The 13,894-nt window shown below is 35.7% G+C and overlaps 1 protein-coding gene across 2 annotated transcripts in view; it reads left to right on the top strand.

Moving 5' to 3' along the window:
* The window catches only part of dgkq (diacylglycerol kinase theta), a 102,191-nt gene that overhangs the window by 38,883 nt on the left and 49,414 nt on the right, over positions 1-13,894 (top strand). For both annotated transcript variants that reach the window (XM_031906820.1, XM_002935871.5), the window contains exon 3: positions 7,001-7,103. In XM_031906820.1, the coding sequence (XP_031762680.1) occupies positions 7,001-7,103 (103 nt within the window). The remainder of the gene's footprint in view (positions 1-7,000; positions 7,104-13,894) is intronic.

Genomic DNA, 13,894 nt, shown 5'->3' with positions numbered 1-13,894 from the left:
CTCCTTTAAGTCTACTAAAAAAATCAATGAAACGTTAATTAAACCCAGTAGGAATGTTCTGCCCCCAATAAGGGGTCCTTGTATCTTAGTTGGGATCAAGTACAGGTACTGTTTTATTATTACAGAGAAAAAGGAAATCAGTTTTAAAATTCCGAATTTCATGATTAAAATGGAGTCTATGGGATATAGCCTTTCCCATAATTCTGCGCTTTCTGAAAATGGGTCACTGATTGGCTACTGACTGCTAACAGCTTAGAGAGCTGTAAAGCAGGAAGTAGAGTTCTGGCTATTATGTTAGACATCTGCCCACTCCAGCCTTTTTAGATTACATTTTTGTCTAACTATATTGAAAACATTTCTTATTTTGCTCAGTCTATCTATTTTTCCCATTTTCATTTTACACTGAACTGTTCCTGTAAAAGCCAAGACACTACCCAGCGAGAAGCCACAAGAAAGGTAGCCATTAAACAGTGGTGTCACCAGATAAAAAAGATTCACGGTATCAGCTTGACAGCTCTGATATCTTAATTTTTTTAAATTAAACAACTGCTCTTGTATTAAATATGCCTTAAACATGTAATATATGAATAATGGTGTAATTTGGGGGAAAAAATAAAGTTTGCTTCCGAAAAAGTTATTGTGACTTTTTTCCTTGTATGGAATCTCTTTCCTGGCCCTTGTGACTAGGTCTATTTTGTATCTGTCAAACAGCTATCGCTCTTGCTTTATGGCAGGGATTCATAATATATACTCTCAGGATTAGAGCAAGCTTTGTAGAAGACAGGATCTATTACTGTTCATATAGGAGAGAAGCGATTAATTGTACCATTTTAAGTCTCAACAGTTGAGAGGAACTCTTATTAAACAAAGGTTTTTGTATAACATTAATTGGCAGACTGAAAAGTTTAACTAAACTGGACTATACACTTCTTTTCCTCCCACCTCTTTCCGTTGCTTTTCACTTCCTTATTTCTTTTTCTTTCTTGTTACATTGTTCACAGCAGAAACATTTTCTAATATAAATTCTTTCTTTCACTTGGAAGAATATGTTATTTAAAGATGATAATATGAGTCATTCTTGTAGCCTGAAGTGCTTTAATAAAACAAATTACAAATTGCTTTAATATCTCAGGATTCCTTGGGTGTTTTAAGAAACACTAGTCTCCCCAGTGGCATTTCTCTTTTTTCTACCAAACATCAGACACACAAAAATTCTGCCTTTTCCATTGTTACATCCGTATTTTCAAATTCAGTTTTATCATATGTTCAATGGAGCTGAAAGTAAAGGTGGCCATACTTTAAACGATCTGGTTGTTTGGTAAGCTCTTTCTTAATATGCCCACCTCGAGTAATATCGGATTGATCCAGTTGTTTGGCCCAAGTTAAGGAGAAGTAGACTGTTGGGGCAAGGACCACATCAAAGTACATCAAAGATGTGCTCCTCACCCAAATGTGATTTTTAAACCTTACCGATCGACATCTGCCCAGTTTTCGCCCAGATGTCTGGTAGGTTTGTCTGAGGTCTGTCGGCAGCCTTTATTGCCCTGTGTATGACCACCTTAAGCTGAAAATCTTACTTCTTGACAGCTATAGTATTGTAAGTTTGACATCTTTGAAATATGTAATTTCTGAAATAGGTTTTTTATGTCACAAGTCAATTTGAGGGGCAACTATGACTTTAAAATATTCAGCTGAATTGTGTTTTTGTAAAGTCTTTATAAATATGCATTCCTCGAGTGGCAGCAGTATTATTTTTAATGCAAACCATCATCATAACCATTTGTTTATACACAGCCAGGAAGGTAATTAGTGCCATCTTGGACGTACATCAAGTAGGTCCACAGCAGGCAGAGGGGGTGTCTTGATGGACACCTTTTTCCGATGGCCTGTTAAGTAAATGTAAAGGGGTGTGTGCAGTGGATTTCTAAAATATTTCCAATATCTTTGTATAATGAGCTGCTTTATTTCCGAGTTTAACAACGACTGCAGCTGTGGAAAGGGAGGGGTTTGTTTATAAAGAGGGCTTTTCAGTCAACTAGTAATACATTTTGGTAAGCTTGTCAGAACAAGGCAGCAAAATGTGATATTATTTCAGTTTCAGTTTTTGCTCTTTTAAGTGCAACAAATAACAAAAACAATTGCAGTGCAGCAACTTGCAGTGACTGAAGTTTATCAGTGCACGGGTCACATGGCTGCAGCACCCTGGGGTATGAAGAATATGGCTAGCCCCATGTGAAATTTAAAAAAGAAATATAAAAAAAAAATCTATTTGTGCTTTTGAAAAACGTATTTCAATGCAGGATTCTGCTGGAGAAGCTCTATTAACTAAAAGAGAAGCTCTTTAAAAAAAAAAAAAAGGTAAGCCACAAAAATTCATTATTTTCACTTATTACAATATGTATGAGAAACGTTAGTACAGGTATATAGGATCCCCTTATCTGGAAACTGCTTATACAGAAAGTTCTGAATCACGGAAAGGCCATCTCCCATAGACTCCATTATAAGCAAATAATTCTAATTTTTAAAAATTATTTCCTTTTTCTCTGTAATTTATAAAACAGTACCTTGTACTTGATCCCAACTAAGATATAAGTAATCCTTGTTGGAGGCAAAACAATCCAATTGGGTTTATTCAATATTTGAGCGATTTTTAGAAGACTTAAGTTATGGAGATCTAAATTACGGAAAGATCCCTTATCCCAAAAACCCCAGGTCCCAAGCATTCTTTATAACAGATCCCATACCTGTACCGGTATTAAGGAACATGTAGAAATATAGGTGAAATATTGTTCCCTGAAGTGCTAGTGGTCAGCTTATTTAATGGTTCATTACATAAACCAGTTAGTGTGAGATCAGGAGATGATGACCAATCAAGTTTAATTATTTAATATAAGGCACATTGGATCTCTTACTTGGCGCATGTGTGCCACATGTTATGAATTAAGTGTCTACATTTCATACTGTGGTAAACTTCCATCCCCTCTACACAAACACTATATCCATAGTGTTCATTTGCTTTGATCTACATCTGTTACAGTTTTGTAGTCATGATGATCTTTGTTTATATTTTTGGTATTTATAGCCTAATTTTTGCTATTTTTGTTTGATCCTTTATACACTCGTACTATATTTAAGCTGCCATTTTTGCAGCATTGTGCAGATTTTTTTTATACATCAAGCTATGGTATACACTTTAGCTTTGTAAAGTAAAAAAAAAACAAAAACCCTGCACATTGCAAAATATCCTCTCTGAGCCAATCCCTGTACAGTATTTTTTTTAACTTGTAATGGTGTTTGTATTTCCCATTTGTGTTTCTGTTGTCTGGCTGTTGTGTGCTACTCTTTGATCGCAATACTGCTGAGGTTAACTATCCTATTCATTTTACACCAAAAAAGCAGCAGAATTTCATGTACAAGTAAATACATTTATATGGCATTTCAAGTAATGCCTAGGCTCCCATGTGGTAAAATTCCACATGTAAACTTGTATATCTTTTTAGTGAAAAAAAAATGACTTTGAGCTCACATATTGGTAGAATTTAGGGATATATTAGCATTCAACCGGTGGGTCAATTACAGTAGTTGCTGTCTTAAATATGGATACATGTCATAACAAACTGTTCACAGATCCAACAGATCAACTATGTAGACAGAAGATAAGTCCAAACCAAGATCAGAAACCAGGCCACAATGGAGCTGTTGGACCCATGTAATTTGGGATGCTTTAGGGCAGTGGCACATGGGAAGATTAGTCGCCCACGATAAATCTTCACTATTGCGGGCGACTAATCTCCCTGACATGTCATCCCACCGGCAAGAATGTAAATCACTGGTGGAATTGCACACGCGTCGCTACGGTTTTCCAAAGTCACCCGAAGTGCAGCTAAAGCGATGCATATACCATCCAACTGGCGATTTACATTCTTGCCGGTGGGATGGCATGTTGGGGAGATTAGTTGCCCAAAATAGCTACGATATATATCGCATGCGACTAATCTTCCTGTGTGGCACTGCCCTAAGATGACTTCATACTGGAAAAAAAAAAAATCATGTAGTCATTAATTGAGATTGTGGAGATCACTCTCAGGGTTTTATTGACCAATGTGTTCATTAAAGAGAGCCATGCAAGGTCATTCATACCACTGGGATTAATGTTTTAGTAATGGTTCCAGATTAATAGGTAGGGAGCTTTGCCAGTACTAATGCCTCAAAAATGCATTGAGTAAAACTTAAATACTGCATCATTATTCTGTTGAGAATGATGAACAGCACAGAAAAGTTAATTGCATTGTAATGTACTTACTAAGATGTTTACGTTAATTGCCCTGCCTTTATTTTTAGAATGTATATCCGCTCATCTTTGGGTGACATTGTTTCTTGCTGCTGGGAATGATCTAATAATTTATTTAAATTGTGCAGGCCTGGATGACACTATGCTTTATAATTAGCAGTTTGTTTTAAAGGGATTCTGCCATGATTTTTATGGTGTACTTTTTATTTCTAAATTACACTGTTTACATAGCAAATAGTTCACTCTACCATTTAAAATTGTATTACTGATTTTTTTTGTAGTTTTATTATTGGTGTGTAGGCAGCCATCTCAGTGCATTGTGCCTGAGTCTGAGCTTTCAGAAGGAGCCAGTGCTACGCATTAGAACTGCTTTCAGGTAACCTATTGTTTCTTCTACTCCCATGTAACTGGAAGTCCCGACGGACTTGGATTTCTTGCTATTGAGTGCAGTTCTGATATCTGGGAGCTGCTATCTTGCTGCCTTCCCAACTTGCAGCTCAGCAGTAAAGTGTGACTGAAGCTTATTAGTCACATGGCTGTAGCACTCTGGGAGATGCAAAATATGGCTAGCATTGTGTCAAATTTCAAAACTAAATATAAAAAAAATCTTTGTTTTTTTTTAAAAACAGATTTCAATGCAGGATTCTGTCGGAGAAGCTCTATTAACTGATGAGTTTTAAAAAAAAAAACATGTTTTGCCATGACTATACAGTCATGGCAAAACATGTTTTTTTAAAAACGCATCATTCCTTTAATGATGCAAAGAGAGTTTCAGGGATAAAAAAAAGCAGTGAAAAGTAAAAGAAGTCAAAATGTTGCAAAGTATTTTTATGAATGCGAGTCCTACATATAAAAAGTGCACTCTTGTCAATAAATCTTAACTTTTATTCAATCATTAATGCATCCTTCCAGACTCAGGAAGTAATATCATTTCAAATAATGTGGGTGTGTAGTTGATAATTTCCCAAAGAGCATTCCCTTACAGTATTCATCCACTCCTTTTAATTCTTTATTAACTTACCACTGCAACCCTAGATTTTGCTTTTGCAAAAGAAAAGCACTTTTGTTTTTTCGGCAGCAGTGCCTTTTATCCTATTTTATTTAACACACATTTTTACAATTAGTTATGGGATAGAGTTTTTTATCTTTTTATATTATATGCTCTTCATTTATAATTAATAATTTGTTTTCTATTAACTATAACCTAGATCTTTTATAGCATTGATGATTTTCTATAAGGCTTTACTTAGGGGCACATTTACAAAAGCACAAACGCTCGAGCGTTCATGCGAACGCTGCGATCGTAGTATTTTCGCCGTTTTTTTCGGGCGTCCGCACGACTTTTTCGTACGGCGCACGACTTTTTCGGACGTTTGCACGAAAAAATCGGAAAAGTTTTACCGCTGTTTACAATTGTTCGGTACGAAAATTTCGTGACTTTTGGATCGCCAATACGATATTATCGTGACTAATACGATTTTTTCGTAAGCATTTTCGTGATATTTGCGATCTTACGAAATTTTCGTTTCCAATACGATTTTTTCCCATTCGTGATTCGGATTCGTGGATTAGTAAATGTGCCCCTTAGTGTAACCAGATTATGTGACATTTTTACTAAAGGAATACATGGTGAAACATGTTTTTCTTCAAAACGTATCAGTTAATAGAGCTTCTCCAGCAGAGTCTTGCATTGAAATCCGTTTTCAAAAACACAGATTTTTTTTTTTAGTACTTAATTTTGAAATTTGACTTGGGGCTAGCCATATTCTTCATTTCCCACGGTGCTGTGGCCATGTGACCTGTGCTCTGATAAACTTCAGTCACACTTAACTGCTGAGCTGCAAGTTGGATTAATATTGTCCCCCTCCCAGCAGCTGATCAGCAGAACGATGGGAAGGTAGCAAGATAGCAGCTCCTTGTAGATATCAGAATAGCACTCAATTATAAGAAATCCAAGTTCGGCAGAAACAATAGGTTATCCTTCTGAAAGCTCAGACTCGGACACAATGCACTGAGATGGCTGCCTACATACCAATATTACAACTAAAAAAAAAAATTTTGTTGGTTCAAGGATAACATTTTAAATGGTAGAGTGAATTATTTGCTATGTAAACTGTGTAATTTAGAAAAAAAAGTATACCGTAAAAATAATGACAGTATCCCTTTAAGGTGTACATATATTTTGCACCAAATTTGCACTCTTTGTCCTGATAAAGATAACACATAGTTTCCCAAATCCTAATATTATGGTATAATATTATAATTGCTCCATTTTTGGCCCCTAGTTTTTGTTTTTGTTTTTTTAATCTCGTGCCATTTCCAGGCTTGCTACATGTAGAGGGGTTTTCCATTTTCTGACACTTCTATATCTACTATATCCCCCTGCACCTAGTGAAAGTTCCATAGGGTTAAAAAAATCCCACCCTCTCCTTTCTCATAGGCTGCATAGTGTTTTAGTCATGTCATCATTAGCTAAAGGTTACTTAAATACATAAATTGATTAAAATGTGTTTTTTTTCTAGAGCCTTTGTTGCATATGCTGTTTCTAGGCAATATTTATTATTGAAGGCTAAGGGAGATTTCTAGGTTTTTCTTTCCAAAGCAATAGTAGTAAATGGTGTAGATTTTTACTTAAAAAATATATATTGGCTTTTAAAAGGCACTAGATATACTACATATGGCTAAGAACATATTTCTTTTTTCTGATAGGTTCCAGTAGCCCATTGCTTCCGACCACCTGGACATTATAAGAAAAAGTTCTGTTCAGTGTGCCGAAAACACCTAGAAGAAAGTTTGACTTTAAGATGTGAAGGTAAATGTTAGTTTTTTTTTGTACATGCTGGTTATGATAAATGTTATAATGGTTTGTCAAATTGGTTAATGCAAATCAAGGGAGCATTAATTGCAGTTTAAATCTCATAAAGTAAAACTTTGATTGCCACACACAAATATAATTCTGTCAGTTTAAACTTGAATGTTCTTGTGTGGGCCCCTGTACAAAGCATTTTTGCAGCTTCTACAGCAAGTCCAGGAGCTACATAGGTCTCCACCTATGCATAATTATTTAACTGATGGCACTAGTGAGCTAATCACCTGATCCGTTAATTTGGGCCATTGACTTCAAAAGCTAGATTGTCTGATGGGTGTACAATCCAAGTTGCAATGCAACCCAAAATCCCACACAAACAGTATATATTACAAAAATTGTAAGTAATATCAACTAGCCTTGAAGTAAATCAATACAAATTCTGTGTAAAGCAATATAACGGCTCATACCCGGTAAACTGTTAAGGCCCGGGTGTACAAACCCCAAGCCTCTCTCTGATAAATCACAAACACAGAAAAGTGTTAAAGGAGTCAAAATAAAGTCAGAATGCTCACCAAGGTCCACAAGTGGTTGGGGTGCTCAGAAGGGAGAAATTATAAGCACAAAATGAAAAGAACTCCAAGCTCTCCGGACGAAGAAGTTTGCTTAAAAACAGGTCTTTATTGTTTCACTTAAAATCAGAACGCCTAATGCGTTTCGTTCACGTGCGCACTTAATCATAAGCAGAAACACATAACGACAAAATAGTTTAAATAGCTAATCACAATGATTGACATACCACGTCAATGGGAAAAGTAACACCCGCTTCCATGTTAAAACATTAATGGAAAAAGACCGTAAACAGCCTAACAGCATAGTATACAAAATAAGCAAACCCCTTTTTTCATTTTAAAATAAGAATACATAATATAAAAAGTAAGTTAGTAATTCAATACGTTTAATGAGTAAACAGTTAATGGTAAATTTTATATCAAACAAATACATAAATGAATAAATAGAAAATGATTTATAAAGTTAAGTATAACAGCTAGCATCAAAATAGAGTTAAGCCCACTAGGATAACATGTGTTGAGAATAAATATCCACTTGACTTCAGAACATAATATTCTCTCATACTTATCTGAGCCTCTTTCATCTGAAAAGATCCTGTCTATTACCTGAATCTGTAAGAATGAAACATCCGATCCACAACAATGTATAAAGTGCCTAGCTACAGGACTGGTGCTGTTACCTGCAACAATATGTCTAATGTGCTCTCGCATCCTGCTTTTCAGGGAGCGAGTAGTACAGCCCAACATATTGAACACCACATTTCAAGCAGGTTAAGAGATATATAACATGTTGTGTGTTACAAATGGCATAAAAAAGCATATTATAAGACTTTCGAGTCACTGTGCTCTGAAAAATAGTAGACTGCTTTATATGGGCACAAGTCACACAACTGCGAGCCCCACAACGATATGTCCCTTTTATAGATAGCCAAGTGGTTTTTAAAGGTTGTGATCTCCATAAAGTGGAAGAAAGCATATTGCCCAATGTAGGGGCTTTTCGTGCTACAAATCTACAACCATTTTGTAAAATCATAGCCAGGTCCGGGTCATTAAAGAGGACTGGGATAAGACTATTCACTATATCCCTAATTTTATAAAACTGATTGCTAAAAGCAGTCGTAAAGGTAGGTACTTGGCTATTCTCCTTAATCCTTACTTCACTGGACATTTTATTAAGAAGCAAGCTCGACCTATCTGTCCGCAAAGCCTTAGCAAATGCCATAGATATTGACCTCATACTATAACCGCGATCCAAGAATCTGTCACACAATAGAATGGCCTGCTCCAAAAAAGCCGCCACTGTACTACAGTTTCTACGGTAGAACTGTTCCAAAGGAATGCCCCTAAATAGATGGCCCGGGTGATAGGAATCAGCTCTTAGTAAGGAATTGCCCGCACAGGCTTTCCTAAAAGTCGTTGTTTCAATAGAAGAACCTGTGGCATCTAGTCTCAAATCCAAAAATGAATCGTAGTTCTATTAAATTCACTAGTGAACTTCAAATTCAAGTCATTCACATTTAGTTCACTTACAAAATGCAAAAGTTCTATACTGGACCCTTGCCAAACAAATAAAAGGTTGTCAACATAACGTTTGTAAAAAACAATATTATGCAAATAAGTTGAAGTACCTCCGTAGATGTGGGACTCTTCCCACCAACCCATATATAGGTTGGCGTAGGTAGGTGCAAATTTGGCACCCATTGATGTCCCACACCTGGAGTTAAATGTCCCGTCAAACAAAAAGAAATTGTGTGATAACAAATACTTTATTGAATCCAAAAGAATCACTTCTAAAGCTAGATTGTCTGACGGGTGTACAATCCAAGTTGGTTAAATACTGAGAATGTTTTTCTGCACTGGCACAAACTATAAGATTCACACATGGGTTGAATTCTGCATTGAAACCATTGCCTCTCTTGCATGAGATAGGCCTTAACTTCTTTGACACTATTAGGCTAACGCCATCCGGGGCTGATTCTCGTCATACGAATGAACACAGACTGAGAATCGGCTCCTACACTCAGATCAGCTTTATGATGTTTCTGCACACGGAGCAACTGTGTTGGTCCTGGTGCAGGCACACACGGTCGATATTGGTGCTGAAACGTGAGATTTTGCATTGCAGAGGGATTTATGGTTTAGGGATATCCACACAGGGGCAGCACAGAGGCTGATTCTCTGCCTTACTTTGTCCACAGGCTTAGAATCAGACCCATGCAGCTGTAACCAAAACTTTATTGCAGTTTATCATTTACAAAAGGATTTTGTTTTCTAGTGACTTTTTAGAACAAAGCTTTAGGGTAAAGTATGTTTAAAAAAAACCTACCTACGCCAACCTATATATGGGTTGGTGGGAAGAGTCCCACATCTACGGAGGTAGCATCCATAATTTTTTTTTCCAAAGCTTTCCTCATCTGTTATCTTTAATGGTTTAACCATCTTTTCTTGCAGTTTTCTTCAACAGGGCAAACATTTTCATAGTGGGGATGGCATCACTGCTATTTTTAAAGCACCTTTGTCTCACTCGTACACTGTTCTTTCTGACACAAAAATGGGTATACATTGCAATATTGCAGAAGTGTGAGGAGCTTGTTTGGACCCAAGTACCTTTAATCGGTAGTCATAATGTGCAAAATTTACAGCCTTTAGTACAACTGCACTTTGTAAATGAGCCCTATTGGATTTTATAGAGTTGCTAGATACAAAATCCAAGCAGTCAGGCTTCATGCAGATGCTCTCTAAAAAGGCTGCTTTGCTGTCTAGTTACAGAAAAAAGTGGTTGATTTGTGGCTTTCAGTAGATGGATCAGAGACAGATAAGATTATTTTGGATACAAGGTTTATAGCATTGCAGAATGTTACATTTGCTGATATAATTTGATTTATGGACTGAAGGTTGCAGATAATTGATTATCCAGGATGAGCTGGAATACAAATTGAATAATCAAGTGAAGATAAGAAGACATTTGTAGGAAACAACAAACAGAGAAAAAGGAGAAACATACTGAGAGAGAATTGAAGCTGAAAAGAAAATTATAGACAGGTTGATGTTGATCTAAATGTGATTATTCATTTATATGTAACTGAATATACAAAGATGGGCTTGGATAACTATTGTTTATTATAGGTAAGTTTTCTTATGTAGAATTGTAGTTTTATTGGCAATTTCAGTCATTCATGTTTTGTAATCCAGTAAATATTACTATTTATTTCAATCTCTTTTGGAAATTATTACTATAGATGTTCTAAGCGGCTTCCATATTTTGTAATGCTCTTAAATGAATTGTAAGATCACAAATTAAAAGGTCTTAAATATAATGTTTACCAAGTCTATAAAATCTACCAGTTTATATGCAGAATTATTCTGTCTACTAACCCAAAGCTACCAGTAAGCAATTAGCTTTGATTTATCTGGAGCAGTTAGAATACATCCTTGATAGGCTTATTTTAATTGGTGAAGCTTGAATTATCACGGTTTTGCCAATTGCTTACTCGGGCTAATATCCACCTCTACCCTAGTTCCAGTGTTTAAGATGACAGTCCAACATTTCCCCAGTAGCAAGCAAGGAGGGTTATGTAATAAAATGCACTTAGTTTGCCCAGAAGCTGTAACTCATAGCAACCAGTCAGCAGAATTTACTGGTCACCTGTTTAAAAGCAAAAATCTTATTGGTTGCTAGGGTTAACTGTACTTTGGCAAACCGAATGCCTTTGATTACACATGGGGTATAGTGTTCCTAAAGGAGTATGGGCTGCAGCGTTTCCTAGAGGTTATCCCAGATGGCATTGGCTCAGTTCTCTGGAGCACAAGAGTGTTGCTCTCATGCATTTTTAAAGATTCTTGAATGCAAATAGAAATGCACCTATCTATCCTTGGAGCTAGGTTAATGGGGAGAGAAGAGATTTCTCTTCTGTATGACACAATGCTGTATGTTTGTGTGTTTTAGCCCTCAAACTATGTAGGGACAAATGAGCAGCAGAAAAAGTGACTGTTGAAAAATGAAATTTAAATTAAATTTAATTTCAGGCATCTGACATGCACATTTTACAGATACATATTGATTTTGTTGTATTAACCCTCTTGTATGGTACTTTATAAATCACTTTTTAAGATCAATAGTATGTGTTTCTGTATATATGTATATGTATATATATATATATATATATATATATGTATATAATATATATATATATATATATGTATATAATATATATATATATATATGTATATAATATATATATATATATATGTATATATATATATATATATATATATCAAAATAAAACAGCCAGCACCAAGGGTCTTTGTGTTTCAAAAAATCTCTCGTGTATTAAAATTGCATGTACAACCGACGTTTCGGTCCCTTTTTCAAAAACAATACATGACTATGCACAGTTTCCTATGTGCATAGTCATGTATTGTTTTTAAATTTTACTAATTTAGCAAAATTGCACTTTATATGGTTTACATAATGTTCACATAATATACAATGTTGCACGAGTAATTATAGATGTGGGGGCAATTTTATACACATGTATGCTGTTTAATATCGTTGCAGTTTTAACTAGATTGGGGTATTGAATATGTGCAACAGATTTATTATGAAGTATGAATGCACTTTTATAAAATATATAATTAGTATATGGTATTAATGGTCACTATGGGGTTAATATGCATATGATGTCACTGGCCCTCCCTGGATTCATGGGAGGAGGCTATTTAAACTGAGTTGCTGTATGTATTTGCACCTTGAAAAAGGTCCCAAAAGGGACCGAAACGTCGGTTGTACATGCAATTTTAATACACGAGAGATTTTTTGAAACACAAAGACCCTTGGTGCTGGCTGTTTTATTTTGATATTTATATGATATCCCGTGCACAGGGGCAACTGCAGAGCAGCAGATTTTGGAGTGTGGTGCTGTCGTGTGGACTGTTTTATATATATATATATATATAATATAGAAAAGGATTTTCTTGGCCGTGCAAAAATCAGGCATTGGTGGAGCAACTGTGTAAGGCGGCGACTTGCCAGATTGAGTAGGAAGGTACTGCAAGTAGTAATGCTGTAAGTTCCTTCTCCCTCCCGCTGGATTTGTGATTGCAGTTTGGCAGCTTTTGGATGTCACCATGGTGCCTATGTCCCCCTAGTAAAAGACAAAAATTTTTGTTATTCACTGTTAAATCCTTTACTCTGATTTCCGTAGGGGGGTACTGGCCTTCCCCCCAGGCAGAACTTGCTGCTTCTGGGAAGTCGTGTCTTAGAATATACAAACTAGGAGTAAGTGTAGAGTTTCATATAACAAGATTGTCCCTTGGATTTAATGTATAATTTACTTAAAATGAGTGTTTAACTAGCAATAGCTCACTTTTATTTATGTACCTTCAAAATTCTTAATTATTTACATAGAAAAGATAAAAAAAAAATATATAAAAAAAAGAATTAGACGAAGGGATGTAGGATCGGACTGATCTAAAAAAAAATTCCTCCTGATTGTTTTTTTTTTTTTTTAAAGATTTTATTTTGCATTTTTAAATTTTAAACAACATAGAGGGAACAGTCCCTTTAAAGAAAAGCAAGAAAAGAAGATCAAGAGGAGCAGAGCGAAGAGAAATCCTCCTGACTGTTTAATAAAGAACTCAATTTGAGTTTTCAAGAAACAAAAGTATCAAATGACCAAATCCCTAAATTAGGAACACACAATTTCAGTAAATTTAATTGTATTTGGGTAAATCTAAGCTAAAGCGATGTCACTTCCCACTGATTCAAGTTTTCATCACAAATCTTGAAAATCAGAATTTTGAGATCTCGCATGGAATTGATCGGCAGGTCATTTATAAAAGGATGAAAATGTGGGGCTTGCATTAGCTTTAATAAACACAAGTCTCCCACTTGGACTTTGTTAAATATTTTAGCAGAGGACTGGCAGGAAATCAGAAATAATTGTGGGGAATAAAGAGAGTGAAGGAAAATAATTTGAAACAGAGACTAATGTAGCAAGAGTAGGGAATGTAAGGGGAAAGACAAATGTGGAAGTTGAAATGGGAAGGGGAATAGGGGTAAGGAGTCTAATATAAATGTATTGAGTGCTTAAAGGACAATGAAAGGTTAATATAAATTAAAAGTAAGTACTTACTGCATATCTAAATTCCCAGATCCCTGCTTGCTTCTCTGAGATATGGTGCTGGCAGCCTACAGCAGTGTGAAGACTACAGTGACATCACTGA

The sequence above is a fragment of the Xenopus tropicalis genome, chromosome 1, assembly GCF_000004195.4.
Source record: "Xenopus tropicalis strain Nigerian chromosome 1, UCB_Xtro_10.0, whole genome shotgun sequence".
Taxonomy (NCBI): domain Eukaryota; kingdom Metazoa; phylum Chordata; class Amphibia; order Anura; family Pipidae; genus Xenopus; species Xenopus tropicalis.
Note: the sequence above shows the minus strand (reverse complement) of the source record. Positions and strands in the feature narration are given on the sequence as shown.